We start from the raw sequence: 26,017 nt of genomic DNA on the forward strand, positions 1-26,017 counted from the left end.
GCCTCACCTTCACACATTTTCCACTCTGGCAGATTGTTATAATTCCAGCCAATGAGATAACTCTACTGTAGACTTCTCCAAACGGGTACAAATTTCTTTAAATGTGAAGAGGCAATGAATACAATTTATATATCTGCCTTGCTCCCCTGCACGGAGCTCTCCTCCTTCTGGGGCTGCTGTGATGGCTGAATTACTCAGGCTGAAAAAATGGTTCTCATCTACAATTCACTCTCCATGAGCGTATTTGGGGCCGATATAATGGATTGTAGCTCAAACTTCTCTGTGCCAGGAGCTCGTGACATTTATGCACGAATGAAAAGTCCCACTCCCCATCAGTACACATGTGCGTATACACTTATGACATACACACGTATAGACACATATGCACGCAGGTACAATATATGTGTGTGTAATCCACAACCGATGGTTAGTAGTCTCCTACTGTGTGGTGATGCCAGGCACCCTGTGGCTCTCTAATTCTCCCACTGACTCTAAACTTCTTTTTTGGTAATAACAGGACAGTGAACATCATTTAAAAAAATCAAACTTTTAATGAAGAGAAGCCATATTCATTGTAACACTGTGTGTAGATACAGAAACACCAAGCAGCTGTCAAAAATACCACCGGACTTGATTTACATGTGGCCTTCGCCCAATTGCTCTGGGCCAGGGCCGGGGGTGGGTGGGTGGGGATGGGGGGGGGGTGGGGGGGCAGGTATATAACATAAAATATAAAAACAAGATAAAACAATCACAAACCAAGCCTTTCTCATTCCCAGTGTTGCCATCAGTGAAGCATTATAGCGAACGTTCAGGAAATAAAGTTGTCCCTCTTATTAAAACCACGACAAAATAGAAGCAACCCTGGGGGGTGGGGGGGGGGGGAGCGGAGACCTGGGCAGAGTAGGGTTTGTTTCTGAGATGAGGGAAATGAGCCTAGGGAGGCTGACTTGCCCACAGTCACCCACAAAGTCAGGTAGAGGTGGGAGCCTTCCACAGCTCTGACTCCCAGCATGAGCCTTGCTGTTTCCAGGAATCACATCCGTTTGGTGTTTTGCCCTGTTATTTGAGAGTCCCTGGGGTTGGCAGAACCGGTGCGACAGCCTGGGCAGGTCCTGGTCTGGCCTATATGGCTACACCCATCACTGCCAGCAGGCCTTTGGGTCTGGCATTTAAAGCTACAATGCTTGGCACTGGCCGCCTCCTCTGGTCCCATTTTAAACAGGAAAGCGGAGGTTTTCGAAAAGTTGGTGTTGGATATTTAGTTTCCTTCTTTCCGGACTCCTTCAAGTCTCTCAGCCAGCCTTCCATTGAGAATCCCTATGGCCCCAGGGAGGGCTCCACAACGGAAGAGTTGACTGAGTCATCCTTGTAGGGTCCCCCAGTTGCTTTGGATGGGTTTGGTCCAGGGAAGGAATGGTAAATGAGTTTTACCACACAGGAACACGGGGTCACGAAGACTGTAGAGCTGTGTTGAGGCTTTGGAGTCTGAATTCAGCTGAGAAGAGAGTACTGTGACTGATTAGTGAGGTCTGGCACAGCTCCAGATGGGGGAACAGGTGGGGGTGTGGTCACTTGAATGCCAGGTCTAGGTCAAAAGCACCGGCAGGAGGGGGCCAATTTCAGTCTGCATCCACGCGCTTATCCCCCTTAGCTGTGTTCTGGCAAAGCACTGGATCTGTCATTGGGACTAGAAACACCCAGTCACCAGGTGCCCTACAGTGAGCCCCCCAGTCGCAGCCTTGTGATGAATGCCTGGAGAGAAGGCAGGTTTCCCAGGCAGAACATGACACCTGGATATCTACTTTTGCTTCAGGGTCTGCCCTGACCTGAGCGCCTTCCTCTATCTTTCCAGACATGTCCTATGACCTTTTCTAGAAAAATCAGAGCCTCCCATGCAGTATTCAGTGGTCCGTGTCTATTGCACTTCACAGAACTCCGACTGCTAGGGAAAAGACTGCACCTTCCTGACAAACACTATTAGGAGCGGCCAGAACAGACCTTGGCTTCTTTGACAATTAACAAGCAGGACCTTGATCAAGAGGATGGTTCTGAACCTTTCCTTCCCGGGATGTTAAGGTTTCGGAGTAGCTCTTCAGAACCCCTCGGAGGTCAGGGACGAGACAGACCAAAGGCCTCCCTGACACCCCTCATCTCCTTGCTGCCCCAGGCAGAGGCTGGCCGGTTGCCACGTCACAGGATTATGAAAGCAGAGCATAAGCCTGGGTGCCTTCCGGCTTCAGGGATCATCCTATCCTTGACCAGGATGAATTCGGCCAGCGTCTATACCATGTCGGTGTCACGCCCCAGCCACGGTGTTCCTCAGTGGGGGTCTGGACGCGTCGACACGGCATTTAGCCGAGGACAAGAGGGAAGGAGCCATTGTCTCCCTTCCCTCTTGTCCTTACGGCCAGAAAGGATCCAACTTCTTGCTGTGCGCCTCTATCTATGCGAGGCAGCTGCCATCCTCCTCAAAGGGTGGAGCCAGGGCCACCAGCAGCGGGGACCCTCACGCAGGACTCCTCAGACACCAAAGAAAGCAGAGAGGTAGGGGGTACAACCAATCGCCTGTCTATAGCCACAAGAGCCGCTGGGAAACAGGAGACGCCATCTGATCCCTGCCCTTACACCCTTCCAGATCCTTTCCGAGACTTCTGAGGAGCCAGACTTGGGTGACGACTCCGTACCGGCAATTAAGGACCAAGGAGAACGCAGCTTTCTTAGTTTCCTTTCGTCAGGACGAACCCATTTTCCAGTTGGGGGTCCTGCACCATTTTACACCGTGTTCCTTTCAGTGCTAGTCCGAGTGCAAACTCAGGACAAAGAAGAGTAATCAGGGGTGCATCCTGAAGCGTTTCAAGTGGTTTTCATATCCTGTGGAAGGGTACAGCGACCGCTGCGGCCACTCAGCAGTGGTCTCCCTAGCACGCGGCAAGCTTTGTGTGTGTGGCTTTCAGGTCTGACACTGCACTTCGTTTACATCGGAGTCACAATTTACCTAACTGCAGTTGGCCAGAAACGGGTTGTCTTCTGACAGTTTGCGGCGAGCCACCGAACTGACCGTCGTCAGCCGCCGTCTCTTTTTAAATCACTATAACCGATCTCAAAGGATGAGCTTAGATACGTGAAGATGGTTTTCTTCCCAAATCTGGACGTTCTTTTTGTTCAGTTAGGTTTGCTGTTGCAGCTTTGAGATATGCACACCTAAACCAACTTGCGCTCTTGGCCTCCTGTTCCCAATGGAAATAACCCGCGAGCTAAAAATCCGAGTACAGAATGGAACCATTTTCCTAAGGCTAAAATCTATACACAAGGAAATAAAGATTTCAGTGTAAATTTTACTATTTTATTTGTGAAAAAACTACAAGCAGAATTCATAAATAGACATTTCTATTTAAAGCAGGAAAATGATAAAGTGGCTTCTAATAACATAGTCGTGCACATGCCAGTAACAGGAATATATTAACATCTTTTATTTGCTAGACAAAGAGCAGTGTCCAATATAAATTTCCCCAAAACATTTAAGACCTGTGAATTTCTGACCAGTTCACAAAACCACCAACTGACACTTTAGCATGAAGAAAAAAACAAACCTAACAGACTGTCAGCTCTAAAGACGTTACAGAGCAGAAACTTCCAAAAGCGTTATACAAGCTGTCTTTCTGGGCAAATGAAAAATATAGCTCGTATAATACATTAACAAAAATTCACAAGATAAGATTATGTTTTGACATACTTAACAAGCATTCTCTATTTGTCTCCAACAAACAAAGCTAAGGAAATAATGTAACCATCTTTACACAGTAAATTAAGGTTACAAGTCATACACAAGAACAGAACTGCTTGCGCATTAAAAACTGTTCAGCTCCATTGTCATACTCTAAATGTTGGCTCTTAAACCATTTTCGGTTACATACAAGCAAAGGTTATTATATATTCAGCAATTAATAAATTTTCAATAATTTAAGATACGGTAGCTTAAAAAAGTAGACTGAGAATGGTCTTGATAAGGCAGGTGAGACATCTTAGTGGAACTAAACTCACAGAAGCTTCTGCCAATGTTTTTAAAGATCCAGATTGAAACTGAAAGGTTTGATCAGAATATTTTGTGGGTGTCAAGATGTCTTTCCCTTTTTTTTTTTATAAACTGCATGACTCAAGCAGAGCACGCTGGGGAAGCTCTGTTGTGTGTGCGCACGCACGAGTGTGATAGAGCGTGTGGTATGAAAACAAATGGAAACTTGCAAGCGTAACACTGTGCTTTTGTTTGTTTTGTTTTTATAACCTGCTTACTGTGCCACTGAATACCAAGTATTTCTGGTCCTCTTTTAATATATATCTTTATAAACTACACTAGTGTTTTTATGCGCTGCCTACTAGTTGTAGGGCAAACTGCAAATGCAGAAGTTATAGGAATTCCATTTCCAGAATACATGCCTGAGGGATGTCTTCAATTTCGGAAATTAAAAGTGTAGAGTCCCCACCACTTCACTACCTCAACAGGATACACCACAGCAGCCGGAGGACTGGCCCAACGGCATGTGACTGTCGAGAAGTCCCAGTGTTAGCTGCAGTTTCTAGCAAAATGCCAATTTCACCTCACCTGTTTGAAAGCAACCCTCCCTGCCTTCACCCCTCCCAATCCTTTCCTCTATTCTTTATCACGGAGGCAAAACTGAAAAACCAAGACACTGGCGATGAATTAATTAGCAGCCTATGAGTAGCTGGTTCATCAGCTCTTTCCACTAATCTAGGGGTCCAATCACTTTACATGAAACGAATTTTGAGAAAGTACACAGTGTTTCTGAACAAAGTGCATACCAACACTTATTGGTTCAAAAAGCAGTGCAACCCACGAGTTTGGTGGCATTTAAATTTTCTTAAAAAGGTAATTAGAAAACGTAGCAATTCCTTACATCTCTGGAAAATAAATATGGCTGACTAATTTACCCTCCCTGAGACCCTTAATAAAAGGAATATTAAAACTTTAGAAGGAATGTCTTTGCAATATCCCACTAATATTAAAACGTGGATTTAAAATTCATAGTCAAATCACTATGGATTATATATTCTGATGCTTACAGAAAGCATCTGATTTCCTTTGGTTCATTAATAAATACTTTAAAAATGTATTTAAAAAGAGAGCATAGCTTGCATCCCAGATACAAGCATCATTTTAAAAAGAGGGGAACAATTGTCCATGCATTTGAGAATAGGAGCACAGCAACAAATAGCACTGCTTTACAGCCTACACCTTTGAGGACAGAATTTAAATTACGGCACACCAGTGACTACCGAATAGTTTTAATGTAAATGTGAAAGGAACCTTTCCTCTTGGCTACTCAAATCAAGCTGTTAATTGTTTTTTTTTACTCGTTGCCTCCATAGACAGGTACTTCCGTTCTTAAGCAAACCAGGTTTTTCACCCCACAATGTGGCACTTCATCACAAATCGCTGCCCTCCCGTGAGTCCTTCAGTATGATCAAAGAAAGGAAGGTGACACCAAGTTCCCATGTTTGAAATGACTCTGAAGCCTACAGACCGCGTGGATATGAACGTTAAGAGTCAAACGCAAGAGACCCGAAATCCAAACAAAGCAAAACAACACATTTGAAAAACAAGGAGGGGGTGGAATCATGTTAGTGGTCTTTTTGTTTTGTTTTTGCAAGACAGTGAAAAATGAGGGAACAGAAATGTTGAAAAAGACAAAGATCACACGCTCGCAGGAAGTCTGAACTTTCCCTGCAATTCTGGCTGCTAATGCTTAAACCATTCACCACGTTCCCACAGCAGGGAATCGAGAAATGTCTCTAAACACTGTAAATACTCCATGTCGGGACTGGATGTGTTTGATAACCTTGGTTCAGTCAAAAACAAACAAGAGTAGGTTTTAAGAAGGAAGAAGAAGTCTCATAAACTAAATTGGCAGGGTAAGGAAAAGGAGAGGACACAAGGCAAACCAACTTCAATTACAAAAACCACGACTGCAATGTCACGTGCAAAGTGGTAAGAGGGAGTTGCTTCTTGTATGGACCAAAAATATAGGTTAGACGGTTTCAGTCCTGAAACTAAGAGATTTACCTCAGACATGAGTGGAGGTCTGGAAAATGGATGGAATTCGAGTTACAGAATACCATATTTTCATGAGTGCTTATGTAAGAACAGCAATGCTAACATGTAACCGGAACTTACACGAATACTTGGCATTCTGGAGCTAGTTTAGTTACTTTTGAATCGTCTTCAAAGCCCTCCCAACTAAACCATTTGTGATTTGTCAGTTATTCCATTGCAAATGCAGGCTATCTGGAGCAGTCTTGAAATCTGAGATCACATTGTGTAAAAAATATATATTTTTATATCGTCCAGTACTCTTTAGACAGATGAGAGTCAAGTTCCCACGTGGGTTGGAACATACTTCATGTAGGACTGATTTTAATTTAATTTCAGCACTTTCCTAGAAGGGACTGTCCCAGATCTGTAACTGTTCAATGTTGTATTCACTTCACAGTGTATCAAGCACCAGCGTTGCCATGGATTGGTTTCAAATAACCCTTTATATATAATTTTATATTTATATATATATAGTTATATCAAAACTGATAGTACATAGTATAACTGGAAGAAAGAACTAAACTTAAAAGGATATGCTGAAAGGATGGAGTCTGTGAACACAATAAATAAAAGTTCCCTCCCCCACCCAGCCCCCCCCCCCGCCCCCCCCCAACAAAACAAAAACAAAAAACCAGTTGTCATGTACATGGAAAATTGTGCACAGCAGATTTTTTTTTTTTTTTATAAAAAGTAGATTCAGGAGCACATCCAATTATAAATGATTGTTAGGAAAATCATATAAAACAATGGAATACATAAAAGTGTCAAGAGTAATCGTCAGGGTGCGAAATTCCTTGGTGGCCAGATGCCCATGGCAAGCAGAAATCATCCTGGCAGCTTCACTAAGAGGCCGATGTCCACAGAAGATTCTCCAGGGGGTGCAAGCAGCATGGGCAGGTGGAGGATTTGAATTTCATACCCTGATTCATAGTTTTCACAATTCCATGTGCAATTTCAGAAAGATTCATCATTTACTGCTGACATGTCGCCCTTTGGCGTGGAGGAACGGGAGGAGCCCTTGTCTGTGCTCTCTGACCCCGAGCTGCTCTGGTTCTGCTGTTCTGACCCTGCACTGGAGGTCACTGTGGATGAGGAGGTCGAGGAGGAGCGAGTCTTTTCCTTAAAGTCTGTGATAATGACGGTGACGTTGCCCACAGTCACTGCCAACTGCTGTGCGGTGCTCCTGTCCACGTTTTTCAGCCGGGGCCTGAAAGCAACACCCCGGGGAACAGCCAATTAAATATAAGCTATGGATTCAAAGCAACTTCTCCATCAATATACACACAGACCTCATGCCACCATGGGTGGCAAGGGGTCTAAATCGCCACCACACACACCAAGAGCTTCCAGCAAAGTCTGCTGATTAACTTTTAGCGACAGAAACCACCACCGGTTAAACAAAGCTTTTGGACCAATGCAAAATTATCATCGGTTGATCTTTCTCCTGTTGTGGGCACAGTGGTACAGAAGAAACCCACATATTTACACGTGTGTTTTCCAAGCGAACAGGCCCACACCTAGCTCCTGCCCCCACCCCTTCTTAGCTTGCAAGCTCACAGGCACAAAACCTGCCCCGGGTTCGGGACTAGGACAAAGTAAATCAGAGCAGCAATGCTGTATTTCAATCTAGCTTCAAATACCTTGAGGTGTGATTCGTTTCACTGGTCTTTGTTGTAGCATTTGCAGACTGTATGCTGTTTGCTTCACTAGGAGGATCTTTCAGAATATCGGACTTTGGTCTGGGGGGGCGGGGCGGAAACAAAAAGAGGCATTTAAAACAGGGCTGGAGTTCACCGGCAAAATAACAGAACTGTGCAGAGTGGGCTGGGAACTTACTTTGTTTTCTTGTTGGTATTTTTCTTGGTAACACTAGGACTGATTTCCTTATCTTTCTCAGGTTTCTCTTTGTCTTGCTTCTCCACCTTCTCCTTCTTTTCCTTCTTCGGGGGCGGCGGGGTGGCGTACTGCTGCGCCACTTGCTGCGCCACCAGCTGAGAATTGATCCGAGGTTTTCTAAAACGTTTAAGGAAAGACACGTCACTATTTGCTTTGTATTATTTCTCTCACTTTTTTTTTGCTTTGGTCTTACAATCTCTCGAAGTATTTTATGACCGGTGTCTGGCAAGTGCAAACTAAACTACTTGTTATTTCTCCGTTATTGCTCCTATGCAATAGGTAGAACCCTCTTCCTCTTTCAGATCCACCTCCTGCATGTCTGCCTTTAACGACACACACACATGTGCTCACACAGACACATCCCTTCGCAGAAAAAGTCTTTCAGCCCATAAAACATGACACTGTTTCTAAGAGTGTAGAGAGCACTTCTTCTTTTGAGCTGTCAAGATTATACTGACTGACAGCTTTCAAATACTCCTGCTGCAGAGGGTTAATCTCATTTTATTAAATGGACACTGGTAATCCCTTGAAAGGAGAATGAAATTAGAAGTGTGACATTCACTCCTCAATCTAATTATTCCAACTCGGTCTGCTCCCCTGCAGCTCTGTGATTGGCATGGACAACACATATAGAGCAATAAAAGGTAACTGTGGTTCATACTAGCTCCCAAGGGGAGTGAAAGACTGAAAGTCACTATAAAAAAAACCTCAGACAAGTGATACATTCATTGTGCCATCAACCATTATGTCCGCGCCAATCTCCAACTGACACCGGCTCTTAACACTATTGTTTACAAAATCTAAGTGCTGCCAAACACTTTGCACAATGCAGGAGCATTCAGACCCAAATGGGAAAAGGAGACAGAAGAGCCTATGCGTTATTTCTATACAATATTAATTTTCAAACATTTCCCATCTAGATCTCCATTTATAATATAATATATCGCCATTTGCAATATAGTGACTTCTCCAAGAACAAGGTAGGAAACAAACACCTCCAGGTGGGTGGGTCGTTAATAAGGTGAAATGACCGGCTGCCACAATGTAACCATCACCTTCAGCCCCTACATCTCCCTCTCCGTCCCCAGGATGGAGAAGAGGGCTGGGGAAAAATAACCAGCCACACTAGGTCTAGCTCATCATTGGGAAGCCTGGGGGCAGGGAGTGAAACAAATGTGGGGGCGGAGGGGAAGCTTCCTTCTTAAGTAATTCTGCCATTTTGGGGCAGGAAAACAGTTGCTAGATACCTGACATGCTGAACCCCTAATTCCTGGAGCTTCTGAGGGCTGGTGTGGCGTGGATGAGGAGGAAAGCAGCACAAGGAGGAGACAGTCAGCTCACTCCTGCGAGTTCCCCAAGGTGAGCCTGAGCGTGGAAGGCACTGAGTTTGCTCTGAGCATTTCAGTACTTGTTCGGTGGTAGGGTGGCTTTACCAGAAAACGTACCAACAAAGGTATAATCTCAAAGCAAACTTCTTATCAGTCTCTAGCAACATAGGCCTTGGTCATGGGTGGTCACCACAAAACCCAGTCACAGGTACACCTCAGCCTGGACCACAATATTGTCAGTGGTAAGAGATGCAAACGCAGACGTGAAGTACCTCTAGAGAAAGGGAGGAAGGTACTTAACTCTAAGCCCCCAGAGGATCCCGTATGAAAGTAACTTTCTTTTTCCACAGGTTCTGAGAAAGGCAGCAGCAGCCATGCTAACACATTCTACTCCTTCAAAGAGCAAGCACGAATGTGTTCATACTTACAAAGAAGATCATCACCACCACAAACATTTCCCAAGCACTCACTGGGGATCCAAACAGATCAGCTGTCTAAAGGGATTACCAGTTTAATTCAGGTGAAACAAAATGCCACACACTAAACAATACTCTGGTATCAAAATAAGTCAGCCAGAGTTAATACTGTGAATAAACCATAAAAACTATGAAAAAACTACACCTTGAGAGAGAATTTCAATTAAGCCAGCACATTCATTTTATTCCAGAGAAGTCTGACGTGCAAGAACATGAAAGGACACCCGGACATCAGTCTAAGAGAACCTTCCACAGGGAAGGAATAAAAGGTTAACTGCCAGCCAAATCACCAGCCCCACCCAATCCGAGTTAGAGGTGCCTGTCTCATTCTAGAACACTCTACAAAGTTCTGTCACTTACAACGCTGTACTGTGATTGCCAGTCAACTGGACACCCCTCAGTGGCAACCTCACATCTTAATCATTCTTGTCACCATGTCATTCAGCACAGTGACAGGTGCTCAATAAAGTTATCTACTGGATGAATAAAGAATAAACGAACATAGCAAAGACAAAGTAAAATGAGGATGAACAAGAGGGCCCAAGCTTCGATAACCAGAAGGAGGTCAATGCTGACCACCAGGAGAGCAAGCCACATGGGATCAAGGGCTGCGAAGACGGACGGACCGTCAGCGCACTAGTACAGAGATGGCCAATAGGAACCCTTCTGAGAACTGTGGTGCGAAAGTGAGCACGGCCCTGGCCATTGTGGAAAGGTTAGCAGGGTTTGAGACTGCTATAGGAAAAGAAGACTTAAATCATGCTGTATGGTGAAACAGACCGGAGGCAGGCAAGAGAGGTTAATTCATGGGTAAAGGAGAGACCGTACAATCAAGACAAGTCCTGGGAAAGGAACGGGGACACGTTCTTCTAAAGCATGAAAGGGATGCTAAGTAAATGGGGGTTATGGGCAAAATTTGGGAATGAGAAGTCAGAGAAGAGATTCCGAAACCAGGGACCTTAGAAGCAGTGCCCGGTTCAGTGAGTAGCAGGCACTAACATTAGCAGAAACGAGAACTAATGATGAGCGGAGAGAAAGGGAAATTGCTTCTTTTGAGTACAGCTGACAGACCAGGTTAGTTTCAGGTGATTCAACAACTCTATATGCTGTACTCACCCCAAGTGTAGCTACCATCAAAAAGAAAGCTACTTGTATCTCACGAATGGCCCTTAAGGGCATGAGTGGGGGGACCATAAGAAGCTGTGAGGCAGCCAGACATCACACGTGTCCAGGACGGAGTACCCCGAAACGAGGCCGGCTTGCCAAGGCTCCAGGCAGACTGTGGACAACAGGTGAGGTGCCTACGGTGTGTTTCTGTGCCGGATAAGCATTCCCTCAGACTTCAGCAAAATGCATGGTCTAAATTCTTCAGCACATGCAAACCATGATTCACTATCTACAGGAAAAAATCTATATATACCGAAGGTAAAATCAGCTGTGATTCCTAATACACAGCACACATGCACAGCCATGTGATGGCTTGTACCTGCTCCTAAGAAAATGAATGTCTGACTAGAAGAGTGAATGCCGCTCTCCGCCAATGGTTAACCAAGCCACAAGCTCAGAAAACGACAAGGACCCAAGGCTATTTGTGATCTGATAATAAGCAAATAAGCAAGGAATAGGGGATGTCTGCTAAAGACATTTGTGTTGTTTCAAAGGTATTACTGTGTTTTATGTCATCCATTTCCAAAGTCACAACCTAACTCCTCAGTCGTTACCTGACCCCCTCCTCACAAAAAACCCTCCAAAACTGAGGAATATTATTGAAATTGCTATTGCCAAAAAAAAAAAAAAAAAAAAATTACTATCGCAGCTTTTTCAAACTCTCTCCCTCCAACAAGTCCCATAGAATTTCTAAGAAAGATTAGGGTACAGAGGATGTAGGAAATAAACCTAGCCAATTTTTAAAAGATTTGATTTTTAAGTACTCTCTACACCCAACATGGGGCTCAAACTCACAACCCCAAGACCAAGAGTCTCATGTTCTCCCGAGACAGCCAGGTGCCCCAAACCTATCCAATTTTTACCAGCTGCACAGTACTTTTCTCAATCAAGTGCATACCAATACTTACTGGTTCAAAAAGCAAAGCCAACTTTTTTGCAAGGGGAAGTTTAAGAAGACCAGAAGGCCCACCCGTGTGCACCTGCCAAATAAAAGTGCGACCCCGTCAGCACTACTCGGGCAGCTCCTGCCATCTGTCCCCTCTGGTTCCTAGGCTTATGCTCTGACTGCATGTGGGACAATGGGGACGCCCCATCTCCATGAGAGCTGCACCCACCTCACTCCAGTGAGGCCACCCCAGCCTCTCTAGACTAGACACGGCGAAGTGCCTGGAGTAGCAGAGGCAGATCCATTTCCCAGCCATCACAAGACAGGCACAACGTGAAGCTAGATTTAGCACAACTCTAGGAAGAACTGTCTCCAAATTACAAATTAAGAAGATTGAGGACCAGAAAGATAAACTTGTCTAAGGCTAACAATTAAGTGGCTGAGCTGGGATTTTTAACCCAAATCCATCTGGACTCTTCGTGGATTCCTATTTTGAAGGTAACCTCAAAAGAGTCTCTCTGCCTTAAATAGCCCAGACTTGTCTACTTGTGTGTGTGTGCGACTTGGGCCTGAGGTACTAGGGATGAAAACCTCAGGTCAATCCGCTGAGCTACACAACTCACTGACAATGCCAGGAGCCTCATTAGCCTCGTCATCCTCATTGTGGCAAGAGGACTACTTGGTTGTCCCTAAGGGAAGAGAAAAGGGCAGTGGAAGCTACCAAGAATGCTTTCCACTGCCTGCGGAACATTCCCAGTAACAAGGGAACACCTATCATGATTATGTGATACTGCTGATCAGTGAGAAATCATTACTTCCCGCAGATTTACATAGCTCACTGCATCTTCTAAGTGTCCTACAACGCACAGTGTAGACAGCACATTTAGTGGGCAGAACTTTCAACATGTTGCAGAAAGTCAATCCTTCAGTATGCAGCTGCAGAGTCTGGGTTCTTCAAAATTATGTTTTCCAACTATCAAACCTAAAATAAACTATTAATAGCCTTCAAAATACAGTGGGAAACATAGATCAAAACATATGGCTTAAGCTTTTGATGTCTAAGCCTTGAACTAAAGCCAATAAACTAACAACAACATAAAACAAAAACACTACTGGAGAAGTGTTATATAGTAAACAGGGGTTCTAGTTTCTTTAAAAAGAGTAAAGCTGACACTGAACAAGTTTTCTGCATCTTCCTCAAGACTTTTTTATAACCAAAAAAAAAAAATTACTCTATGGGTTTATGGTTGCTGTCTCAGTAACATTTACAAATGAAAATCTGCTGTGAAATTTCAGTAAAAGACATCATCAGGAAAACGTGTCTATTTATTTGCTTTTAAAACAGCTTAATATTTCAGGGGTGTCTGGGTGGCTCAGTGAGTTAAGCATCTGACTCTTTATTTCATTATCTGGCTGAGTGTGGTGCCTGCTTAAGATTCTCTCTCCCTCTTTCTGGGGCTCGCACTCTCTTAAAAACAAAAAAACAAGAACCCAGCTAGTATTTCAGAAAAGTCCATTCCATGAAAAGTGAAGCAAATCTTCATCTAGGGACAGCCTTAACTTTAGACAAGGAAAATTTTCAGAGTTTGAACATACATGAGTGAATGAACACAGGAAGAGCACAAAACAATCTTTCGGAATTGTTTCTGGTATGTGTACTCATGTCACTGGGGTAAGCACAGACAGACCTTTTTTTCTTTCTTTTTTTTAAAGGCAAACCATATTTTTAAGAGGTGTTTCTACCATATACCCTTTTCCTTGTTTGCCTGTATACTCAGGGAAACCTGAGATTTTACCGCTCATTTCTCATAAACTTCTCTATATCTAAGCTACCTAACAAGCAACATCACAAACCACCGTCTTGTGGTTCAGGCAACAAAGAGCAAGAAGAATCTCTAACAAATTGTATCTTTCCCTTGATTATGTTCAGCTTTTCCTAAATTATCATTTGTGCATTTTGCCAACTTAGAGAATTCCATCTGGTGTTTCACTTTTCAATTAAAATACCCTAAAGGCTCTGGAATCAGACAATCAACTCATCCATTAAAAAAAACAAAAAAACAAAACAAAAAACAAAACAAAAAAAAATGGTGCTTTACAAACTTGCCAAATCGTCTTCACTGAGCTTATACAGTCCTTGAGTTCTCTGGCCATTTACATCTCCCCAACCTTTTCCTTGCTTTGGTGATCTGCTAGGTGAAGAACTATTAACTTCTAGGATTTAACAGCTGTTAGAATGCTTTTCCATTTAGCTCACTTCTATCAGGACCCAAGATTCTTCATGAGAGACCACATGGCAATACAATTTTTTTTTTTTAACGTTTATTATTGAGACAGAGAGAGAGAGAGCATGAGCAGGGGAGAGGCAGAGAGAGGAGGAGACACAGAATCTGAAGCAGGCTCCAGGCTCCAAGCTGTCAGCACAGAGCCCGACGCGGGGCTCGAACTCACAAACCGCAAGATCATGACCTGAGCCGAAGTTGGACACTCAACCAACTGAGCCACCCAGGCACCCCGACCACATGGCAATATAAAAGGAAACTTGACATGACCAATTTTCCTGTCCTTACATGCAAAAGGTCATCCTACACATATTGTTACACCAGCTAGGACAGATTCTACGCCACCCACAGTGATTGAATTTTTGTATTGATGATGCCCCCCCCCCCCAAAAAAAAAAAACACAGCAGCTGGGAACACAGCACAGTCTGTATTTATGGCAAAGGCAATACACATGTTGGGTCAACAACACTGGCCACTACACACTAATGGCCCCTGGCTTTGATGACTAGTACAGAAAAGAGGCCCTACAAAAACAACCTGTTTTCTATTCATTTTACCTACCGGCTCTTGAGCCATTGTATTTTTTTTTTTTTTTTTTAATACCAAAGATAACCCAAAGTAGAAATGCTGCAAACAGAACACAAGTTAGAATTCCAGCTTTGACACCAAGGATCACAAGCCTAATGAGTCGAAATCATTTGTTTTAGTTTAAACTAATTATCATACTCAGTTCATTCTAGCCCTTTCTGGATTCACTCATAGGCTAGACTTGCGGCTCAGAAATGAAATTAATAGTAGTGTCACGGTGAGTATGGTTGATAAGTTGTCTCTTTGAGAGGCTCAGGGTAAGGGTAGCAGGAGTGCGATTTCTAGGTCAGTAGAAATGTAACAGCTACTAGGAAAAACTTTATGGAGAAGGGCAGGCCGGCAGACAGACCCTAGTGTGGGTCAAATCCGCATTCATATGGGCTTGCTTTTCCTGCGCAGATGTTTAGTTGGGGCAGGCAGAATGCAGTTAGTAGGAGTAGTGTAGATAATAACGTGTTGGTGAGTAAAGTTAATATTCCATTTATTATTCCTTTTTGGATTACACCGAATGTATAGAACAGATTTCAAGTTAACAGGCTACCTTTAGGGCTCTTCCCCCTCTGCGTGTACTTATATATATATATTTTTTAACAACTGTTGCCTCACTTTGTATCTTTAACAGTTCTAAAAGGTAACTTAGAGACTAAGATTCTCAGTTTTTAAAAATGAGAGGATTAACAACTAGACCAGAGAAATGGAATCTCCAGACTATTCATGTGGTGATCTTTCAGCTACACCATGTGAGGCTAAGACTTTTTTTAAATAAAGGGTTTTAATATCTTAAAAACCTCTGTACTTTTTCATATTTGTTCAAGTGTTATAGGACAGTATTACTAAGAATCACCAATGTGATCAATTGGCCCAATGAAGAATAACGGATGAAGAAACACAGCAGATAATCTGGTTTAAAAGTAAAACCCCAGGGAATTCCTAGGTACGTGCTTTGTTTGCCACTATTTTATTTTATTTTAATTTTTTTAATGTTTATTCATTTTTTGAAAGACAGAGACAGAGCACAGGCAGGGATGGGGCAGAGGCGGGGGGGGGGGGGGGGGGGGGGGGGGGGGGGGGGGAGGGGCTTGGAGACAGAATGTGAAGCAGGCTCCAGGCTCTGAGCTGTCAGCACAGAGCCCGACACAGGGCTCAAACTCACCAACTCTGAGATCATGGCCTCAGCCGAAGTCGGATGCTCAACCGACTGAGCCACCCAGGTGCCCCAATGTTTGCCACTATTTTAAAGGGCGGGTTATCTTAATAGACCACTGTGCAAATATTCGTTATGTTCAGCCATGGGAAGATGAAACCAGCTCCAACCTAATTCGTCTCTGATGCAGGACATATAAGACTTTGTTGTACCAGGTGTTAGTCCCAATGACCAAGGTACCCTTTCCGCTGGCTTGTTCAGGCCCATGTGAACACTCCTTAGACCTAGCTGGCTCTCCTCTGAAAGATGAGTACCCCTAGCTGTCCCCTGAGCCGCTCCTGACGCAACCTCCAGCCATGCTGCACCAGGGTGAAAAGAAACCTATGTGACCTTGTGACCTACACTGAAGCCAACCATCATAATAAGGATAATTTTAAAGTATCTTTTTCTAAAAAAATGTTTATTTATTTTTGAGGGGCAGGGGGGCGGTGCCAGAGGATCCCAGGCAGGCTCTGTGTGACAGCAGAGAGCCCGATGCAGGGCTCCAACACACAAACCGTGTGATCATGACCTGAGCTGAAGTCAGACACTCATCCAACTGAGCCCCCAGGTAATCCCTAATATGGATACTTTTAAAAGTCAACTATCACTTTACTTTGCTAGGATCATATACATGGTATGGCATTATTAACTTCTCCCCGCCTTGCAAACAGTATCTCTTCTTGCTGTTCTTTTTCTCCCACACCATTCTTTCCTCTCTCATGTAAATATGTGACTTCATGAAATCTCTCAAATCCTCTGGCTCATCCTTTAGAATGAGCCACTAAGTGACCCAGGGGGTCTCAGTTACTACCATTTTAGGTTACTCCTTCCCAACAGTACACATCCTTGAAACAGGGTAACCACTCTACTCTGTACCAGAAAACTCAAACTTTCTCTCAATTCTGACTCCAACTATCAAATTTTTTTTTGAAAACAAACCATCCCCTTTGTCTGTCTTTCCTTCTGCCGTCTTCACAGCTGAGAAGGAGAGCATGGACTCTGGAGTTAGGATAACTTTATATAATAGGCTCTGCTACTGGAGAGCTCAGCAGTAGTAGTAACTCAAAAGGGAATGGGCCCTATCTCATTTAATAGAGCTGAAGCGAAGATTAAACGAGGTGAAGTTCACTTAGCTTGTCATAGGACATGTACACAGAATGTATAAATACTTAACAAAATAATTCCCCTTAGAAGTAATATATATACACTACTTTTCCAGCTGCAGATGTATCTACCACCCTTCCTCAGGTACTGGGAGGCAAATATAAAGGTTTACAAGTGAGACAAGTTGGTAAGCCCTGCCCTAGGAAAAGGCACATTCTAGAGACACAGATCTTTCACAAAAGTTGGTGTCCCAAAGCTAATTATGCTGTCTAGCTTCAACACAGCAGCACTAAGCATCCTCATCAACATGGCTACCAATATTTCTACATACTTCAGAGAGCACTTTGGCTGTAGATATTCCTTTTAAAAGAGAACGCCTTCAGGGGAAGCTACCAGGCTTCAACTGTACAATATCTACGGTATTACCCAACTCTCACCAGACACAACTTGGTTAGGAACAGCTGACTCCAACAGAACGAACACAAGCATCATTCATAAGCAGCAGAATCGACAATGTTCTATTCCAGATTAAAAACTGCCATTTTGAAAATTCAAATGTCTCTTATGCCCTGAAACACATGACTTTACAAATAACCACCACTAAGTACAGGCACCAGAACTTTTTTCCTAGAACTCAGAAACATATTCAAGTAGGTAAAAGAGCAACAAATGGTTTAGAGTCTTGGAAGCAAGACCTGTATTTCATAAGCAAACCTGTGAGCAGTGAGTATCTTAGCCCCACAGTTCTCAAAGCATGGTCCAGAGATTCCTGGGGGTCCTCTAGAACTTTTTAAGGAGGGTCTACCTATGAAGGCCAAAACTATTCCCATAATAATTTTCCGTAACTTTTACTTCCACAATAATTCTAAGATATCACTTGCCTTTTCACTTTCCAAAGATTACATGACGTGTAACATCACTGCTCTGACACCTAATGAAATGTATGTCTGTACAACTGACCCTTGAACAATACAAGTTTAAACCACATGGGTCCACCTATACAGAGATCTCCTGATACAGTACTGTAAATGTATTTTCTCTTCCTTATGATTTTAATAATGTTTTTTCTCTAGCTTACTTTATTGTAGGAATACAGTATGTAATATAAAATGTGTTAACTTTATGTTACAGAAAGAGAAGGTAATAGCAGGCTATTAGTAGGTCATTGCTTTCTGGGGGGAGTCAAAAGTTATATGCAGATTTGACTTCAGGGGTGGGGGTGGGGGGGACTGGCGCCTCTAACCTGCGTGTTATTCAAGGATCAACTGTATAGTTTTGTGTTCTAAACATTTCTCAGTTTTCATTTCTGATATGGAAAACATCTACAGACACAACCAACATGATGCGAAAGCTCCTCGGGATCCATAATAATTTTATCAACAATGCAAGAGATTCTCTGGCCAAAAAGCTTGAGAACTGCTATCCTAGGACCATGCCAAATTATTTTTTTCTGTGCAAGCCTGCTTCATTATAGGCAAAGAAAGAAGAGACTTTCTTTAGATGGCAACTTCTAAAATAACTCAAGCTTAAAATCTTCCTTAGCAAAACTTCAAAAAAGAAACATGAAAAGCAACATTACCTCCAACTGCAGGTTAAAAAAACAGTTTGAAAATAAAGAAAAATTTTAAACTTACTAAATATCAGAACAACTTTCAAGAAGTGGGCTTAAAAGTATTTCAACCATAGACTATAAATCTGGCTTCCTTCCATTTCCTCTCCCCTGTGGTGCCTAAAATAACAATTTTATTGTGGTCATCCAAATATTTTAAGTAAATGTCCCATAATAAATATGCCCTTTAGATCTCCCACAGCTATCTTTCCAAAAGCAAGCCCACTGACAAAGAATGTACTAGTTGACTTTATATAAGGAAAAATGTTTCCTAAACTGTTTTTAAACTGGACCTTCTTTGAAGGTAGCTAACTGAATCTCTTTTTTTAATGTTTATTTATTTTGAGAGAGGGAGAGAGAGGGGGAGGGGGAGGGGGAGGGGGGAGGGGGAGGGGGGAGGGGGGAGGGGGGAGGGGGAGGGGGGGAGGGGGGAGGGGGAGGGGGAGGGGGAGGGGGAGGGGGAGGGGGAGAGAGAATTGCAAGCAGGCTCTGCACTGTCAGCACAGATCCTGATGGGGCTCAATCTCAAGAACTGAGATTGTAACCTGAGCCAAAATCAAGAGTCAGATGCTCAAGTCACTGAGCCCAGCAAGGGTTCCTAAGTGAATTTCTTTTTGATACCTCCATTCATTATTTTCAACATGAATTTTATTCTACAGCAAAAGACTTCAGTGTTCAGACTGAAAAGGTCTTTTGCTTGCTGAGGATTTGGTCTGAGTAAGTGTTTTAGGGAATACTACTCATACTGGAGGCAGCCTATCACCGGAGCCATTGGTCATGTGACTACAGGTGTGGTAGCAACACTCTTCTCTTCACCAGCCCCCTTTAGAGGAAAGCCCAAACAGGCATCTAATCCCTAATTTCTGGGCCAGCATCCCCTACCTCTCAAACTTCATTTGAATAAAGGGGCAGAGACATGGCATGCCTTGTGCTGTCTCCTTTCCCAGTTTCACGTCTGGCATTCTGGCTTTTGTTTTGAAATTCACTAAACATGTTTTTCCTGGTGCCTACCATATGCCGAGGCAGGGTGCTGTGCACTTGGGATATGCATGCATATATGCTCATTATCCAAGGAGTTGGTAAGACATGACATAACAGATACCAGTGGCTGAGATCACTGGTGAGGGTCCTCTGTGTTTTATGGGGTGCTCCCTGACACACAAAGCGGAACCTAAGACTTAACAGGTGAGATGCCTAAGCTTTCCCCCTTCTTGCTTTCTGTACTTATTTTGGGACCTAACTCGGTGACTATGAGTACTACCTTCTCTAAACTTCAGTTTTCTCACTGGCAAAGGAGATTAGAGGTAAGTGATCTCTAAGGTTCCTTTAGCTGAGACACCTGTATTCAATATTTAATAAAGACAACTACATAGAGTATTTGTTCTCAAGGTAGAGGCAGGTTTTCAGTTTATGCTGTTAGTAACTCATTTAGCCTCTTATTTTAAAAAGGATTAAATATCATGGGGTACATTCTACAAACTATACTGTTGGTTTAGTGACTATGATATGACCTCTCTCTCCTGCTGCGAAAGACATACGAAATTACCTTATAAATCATGTCATTAATTTAGAAGGAATCACAGAAACTACAAATCTCTAAGCAAACCACATTTTCAGATGCAAATAAATCCAATGATGAACCAAGGTTTTCTCTCTCCAAGAAACACTTTACAACAGCAATCCAATCTACTCTGCAAATTACTTTATAGTTGTCAAAGATCCCATTTAAAATTCATTTAAACACTTCAAAATTACAGTTCATGTCACAAAACTGGGCACCTGCAAAGCATACAAAAGAATTAGTAAATCTTCAAAGGGGGAAAAAACTCAAAGGAATCTGAGGTCTAACAAGTCCATTGCCTTCTTCAGCTCTTGGGTTTCCTCACCCGCAAAATTAAAGCATTGGGCTTCATTAAGGTCATCATTTAAGATTCCTTCAAATCTAATCCTTGAAAAAACCAAACCAAAACGTACATACTAAACAGTAACCGTTCTAACAAACATGGCTAGAGCTAGTTCATGGTCAAATTATCATGTCATAATGGGTTTCCTACATCACTGGGAATCAAAACTTAAAGCCCGCCATCACTTGGCAAAGAGGTTCACTGCAGCGTTTTTCAGCCTCAGCACTGTTGATCTTTTGGACCTCCTAACTCTTTGCTATAGGGGCTGTACTTAAGCACGGAGGAATATTTAGCAGCATCCCGCCCCCCACCTACCAGATGCCAGGGGCACCCCGATCCCCAAGTCATGACACGCAGAAATTTCTCTAGACACTGCCAAATGTTCTCTAGGAGGCAAAATCACTCCCAGGTGAAAACCACTGTTATGTACAAGATTATCATACAGAGAAGCAAAATATCTACAAAGATGGGAAAGCGGCCCAGAATACAACAGTGCTTCTGTTAAAATGTTATCGAAAGATATCCACCAGAAACATCTGTAATGTGTTCATCATCCTAACTATTGGAGGTTACCAGAGAGTGAGATTTAGGAAGAACAATCTGAAGAACTTTGAATATATTAACAGTGGTTTTTCAAATGAAGTCGTATGATCACTCTTCTCAAACATTTTGCGATACTTTTACTAAAATAAAGTTCTATACCTCACAGCAACACAAGGATTTACCTGTCAGATATATCATTTACACTGACATTAAACAGAAGTCTTTGGTAATTTCATATAGAGCCAAGCATCACACATTTGGTCGGGAACATACCAGTCGCTGAGATCTAAGTAACAGTGTTTTTTAATGTGTAGCACGTATTCTAAGGGGGAAAACCCAAGGTAAAATGTAAAGCAACTTCAGTATATTAATAACCACGAGACCGGTCTGACCAATCACCAAAGAGAAGGCAGAGGAAAGACTATTTGACGGTCTCTACACAATTTCAACTCTATTAAGATCATCTAGATTTCAGGCATTTCAGGTGAATCAGTTTTTATTTCCAGTAAGGGAAGGGAAATTTTAGGGTTATCTCATTTCAAATGGTTGACAAGCTCGATGCGAATGAAGGCGAGAACTCTGAAACCACCAGTAGCTCTCAGCAAGAGAAACTAGCACTGGAGTTTGAGAACTCCTTCAACTCCATGAACAGGATTTTGTTTTGCTGGGACAGTGTGGCACAGGCCGGAGATTGGGATTCAGAGAGCAACTTAAACAGTACGGTAAATCTTTGAGTTAAGTATTGGTCCTATTTGTTACACAGGGATGAAACATTTCTCAGAATCAGAAAATAATGAGAATTATTTGAATAAGAATAGAAGTTTCAATAAAGACGAGAATATTTTGAGATACACTGTCAGCAGTCACGTATCACACCCCCAACAGGTCCGAGCATGCACCTTATCTTAGTGCCTAAGAAATCAGTGATGCAAGTATCAAAATCTGTGTCAGATAAGGAAAACACATTTGTTGGAAAATGCTGATAGCCATGCCTCCTAGAATGAATACTTTTAATTCTGAGGGACCGAAGGAAGTGTTTAGGACACTACATTAACCAACATCTCTATGTAAAAAGCGAATTCTGTGCACAGCCCCTACCCACCCTTGAGTACTTTTCTTCCCTTGAGCAAAATTCTCAGAACAACTTTCCTAGCAATTAAGTGTGGTGAGCTGAATGGGCGCTGCCTAATGCTTTCAGTGTCAAATAATGTGTTACTAGTATGGTCAGAACACCTTCCCAGGAAGATATACTCTCTCCCTTTCCTCATTCTTAACATGCTACTGTGACCTCAGAACAGGGGCTGCTTACCTCCACTACTTATCCCTACAACCCCACTTCTAGATCTTCACTGTCTTCCTCCATTCTAGCTCAGGGCCGAAACACCTTCCTCCTCAATGTCCTACCTGCAACGTCCAGTCTTGCCCCTAGTTAATCCCACATGACCCTACTGAGACCAAGGGTCTGAAAAAGAAAGTGTAATTGGCGATTTCTCTGTTTAACATCTACCCCCGACCATGGTTTACAGAAGTAAATCTGAACTCCCGAACTTGATGCAAGGGGCTCCTCACAACTCGGTTCTGACGATCCTCTCCAGCTCACCCCGCCTCCACCACAGCCTGCTCCTGAGCTCTAGCTTAAGCCACACGGACTTGAGCCCATCTTTTTCAGAAGATACCTTTTATCTCTTGCTGTATTTGCTCACCATACTGATCCCTTAGCTTCTGAAATGTCCTTGCCCATAACTGATGTGCAAAACCCATACGTACCTAAGACCCAGCTCAAATGCTGCTTTTCCAAATTCTACTGGCTAATACCGGTTTGTGGCCAGATTTTCAGGGTTCCCTAACACCCCTGGACCTACCTCTACCACTTAATACTCTGTATTATAATCACTCTGTCTCTCCTTACTAGATTATGAACATCTGAGGCCATACTGACACTTTACATTTTGTTTTACTTCCCAAACTTGCTTCAAAATAACTGACAAGAGCTCAGTTAATGCTGCCTGCAAGAACCCAGGTCCTCTGTACAATGTGGTGCAGACAGCAAGTGCTGTATCAGCATGTGACACAAGATTGTATTATTATCATACTGTACATAACAGTCTCTCTGGGACTCAGAACTGAGGGACTTGGTACAACTCCTCTTTCACACTGCCATTCCCCAGCAAAACACTAGGACACAGGAGGTTCTCAAAGAATATCAATACCTACTCCAGAGGCAGAACAGCTCCCAGTTTAAAAGGGGAAGAAAGGAGCAAGAAAATGAATGGGGAATGCACTGCACCCTCTGAAGAGGCACTGTGTCACGTGTCCTGCACGCATCACCTCACAATCCTCACAACTTTCCCAAGTCGCTGAAGGGACCAAAGCCTGAAGGTCCAATGGTAAACAGAAGGCTAGAGCCGGTAGAGTCTAATCCAAGTTTATGCTCTTTCCACTAACCCATACTGCCTGCCCAGTGAACCTCGAGAAGGAAGAAAAGAAGTGAACTGAAGCCAGTGAAAGTGAGGAAAACACAAGAGAAGACTATACCACAAGAGACACAGAGGCAGAGACAAAGAGACAGAGAGAGAGGGAGGGAGACGGAGATCGACTCCAAGAAAGAACAGCCAATATTGAAAGCTGCAGCAAATGAGGACACAAAAAACAAGATCTCTGAATCTGCTAATCAACGAAGTGCATTTGCAAAAGAAATGTTTTTCTATTCCTTCACTACATATGTGCCCCTTCACCTTTCCTCTGACCTCAAATATCCCAACTATTTCAATATATCCAACCTACACTCCACAACTATATAGGTATGGAAAAAGCAGACTCTGACATTCTGTTGTACGATGCCTGTGTTTTTAAATATCTAGAGCCCAGGAATTGGTACAAAATTCTTAGGAAGTCAAGTCTAAGGAATGCTCTTCATCTTTTCCGTTTCTTTAGCAAAGTAAAAAGATCTATGGGTACTAACAAATGACTTCTCAAAGCATTGCACAATTAGTAAGTCCGCTTACTTAACCTTACAGGAACCACACTATTTTCAAGAGTAAGTACTGTGGCATCAAGTGGGATCCTCATACTACCAGCAAGCTCTCCAATTACACAGCTTTATCTAAATCCCTGGCTTGTAAGAAGGGACATGCGGATACACAGAGACGGTGGTGTGGTGCATACCTGCAAGTACCCGCACCACTCTGGAACAACTTCTCAAGCTGGCACTCCACTCCACATCAAGTATCTGCCTTTGGCATGAAAGTAAGCCAATCTGCATGCCTTGTAATAAGTTTCCAACAGGGTAAGGATCCTACAGGTTCCAAAAATGACTCTTACATGTCTTTGTTTGAAATGGGCTTTTTCTGTTCTTAAACCAAACTGCTACAACTGCACTTTGTTTGAAGGTTTGCTGAAAATTTGATTCGTTAACTGGCAAAGATAAAATAGAGATTTTTCAAATTCTTTGTTTTAGAAGTCTGAAAACACAAATGTTTTGTTTTTAACTAATTTTAGAGTTGCAAAAATGGTACTCAGTTAGCATATACCCCTCACGCGGCCTCTCCTGATGTTAACTTCTTATATAAACATAATTATCAAAACCTGAAAATTAACACTGGGGTACAATACTGTTAACTAAAATGGACACTTTCTTTTATTCTCACCACTCGTCCCACCAATGTTCTTTTTCTCTTTCAGGATCCTGTCTAGGCTCGTGCATTGCCTTCTATTGTCAGTTCTCATTAGCTCCTCAGTCTCCAGGTCTCTGATGACCCTGAAACCTTTGAAGAGTACTGGTCATTATTGTGTAACAACATCCTTCAATTGGGGTTTGTCTGATGAGTTCTCGCGAAAAAAAGAAGTCACCCATTTTCACAACACCAGAGCCAAGATGTGTATCCTCCTGTGTGTCTGTTTTCACACCTTATTAGTAATGTTAACCATAACCACTTGGCTAAGGAGGTGTCTGTCAGGTTTCTCTAAAGTTACTGTCTTTTAAATAAACATCTTGAGAGGTATCTTGAGACTATATATAAAAATATGTTGTTTCTCCTCAAACTTTCACCTATTAACGTCAGCATCCAAATGTGGACTGTGCAAAAATTACTATTTTGTTTTGGCTTTGCCCAATGGTGGCTTTCTGGGTGCCTCTTTCTTTCTGTATTTACTAACTGGGATTCTCCTGGAGGTAAGAACTGTCTTTTCTCTGCCAGTATGGATTCATGGATATTTACTTTATCCTACAGGTTAATATCCAATATTGCCATTATTTATTTTGTGTCTCCAATCACTTCAGCTTTGGCCACCAGGAGCTCTTTCTTCAGGTTCAGTTCTTGTGACAATCCCTCATCCTTTTCTGAGGCCTTAAAACTCTACAAAGTTTTAGGATCAGCTGTTCCTAGGACTATTTCACATTCCTAAGCACTGTACCCAAAACCAGTTACAGCCCAGCTAGCAAGGAATAAAACACCCTAACTTACCAGTCATGTAAAGTGATAGATAAATCACTACATCCTGTCCCAATCAGCATTATATTCCACACAGCACAACTATTAACAAAAATGGGTGATGCCTAAGCAAATGGGAGCTCTAGGTATCATTATGAGTACATTTCCTCCAAAGGTACTATTTTAATGCCTCTTCTAACAGAAAACTGCTGTGTTCTAAAGACATCCTTGATCACCAAACAATTTGCGGCCAGAGGTAAAAATGCCAGAAAGAACAATGATGGATTCCAGTTAGGTAGAAAGTGTTCTCTAAAACACATTCAGGGAGGGGGACTGTGGGGGGGCAGACTTCAAACTCTGAAAGAACCTGGAAATATTTTGACCAGGAAAAGAAAAGAGCACAAAAGCCAAAGCTGAGTGCATGCTCCAAACAGCAAATAGCCTCTGGTGGGGGAAACAGAAGCCGCCCCTGCCCACTTTGTGAGGCTCTGTCCATGGCCTTGGA

At 42.8% G+C, this 26,017-nt stretch overlaps 1 protein-coding gene and 1 long non-coding RNA gene across 2 annotated transcripts in view; one reads left to right on the forward strand and one right to left on the reverse strand.

Annotated features, from left to right (window-relative positions):
- Nucleotides 1–6,734: 6,734 nt before the first annotated feature.
- The window catches only part of LOC102969816 (RING1 and YY1 binding protein), a 79,617-nt gene continuing 60,334 nt past the window's right edge, over nucleotides 6,735–26,017 (reverse strand). The window contains exons 3-5 of the mRNA XM_042979421.1: nucleotides 7,949–8,125; nucleotides 7,753–7,851; nucleotides 6,735–7,319 (exon numbers count right to left, since the gene is read on the reverse strand). Coding sequence (XP_042835355.1) covers nucleotides 7,067–7,319; nucleotides 7,753–7,851; nucleotides 7,949–8,125 — 529 coding nt within the window. The 3' untranslated portion in view covers nucleotides 6,735–7,066. The remainder of the gene's footprint in view (nucleotides 7,320–7,752; nucleotides 7,852–7,948; nucleotides 8,126–26,017) is intronic.
- Nucleotides 19,827–25,083, forward strand: LOC122236719. Its single transcript, XR_006214924.1, has 3 exons — nucleotides 19,827–19,939; nucleotides 24,100–24,328; nucleotides 24,764–25,083. It is a non-coding gene; the product is annotated as an uncharacterized LOC122236719 (long non-coding RNA).

Source organism: Panthera tigris, chromosome A2 (assembly GCF_018350195.1).
Source record: "Panthera tigris isolate Pti1 chromosome A2, P.tigris_Pti1_mat1.1, whole genome shotgun sequence".
In the NCBI taxonomy this organism is placed as follows: domain Eukaryota; kingdom Metazoa; phylum Chordata; class Mammalia; order Carnivora; family Felidae; genus Panthera; species Panthera tigris.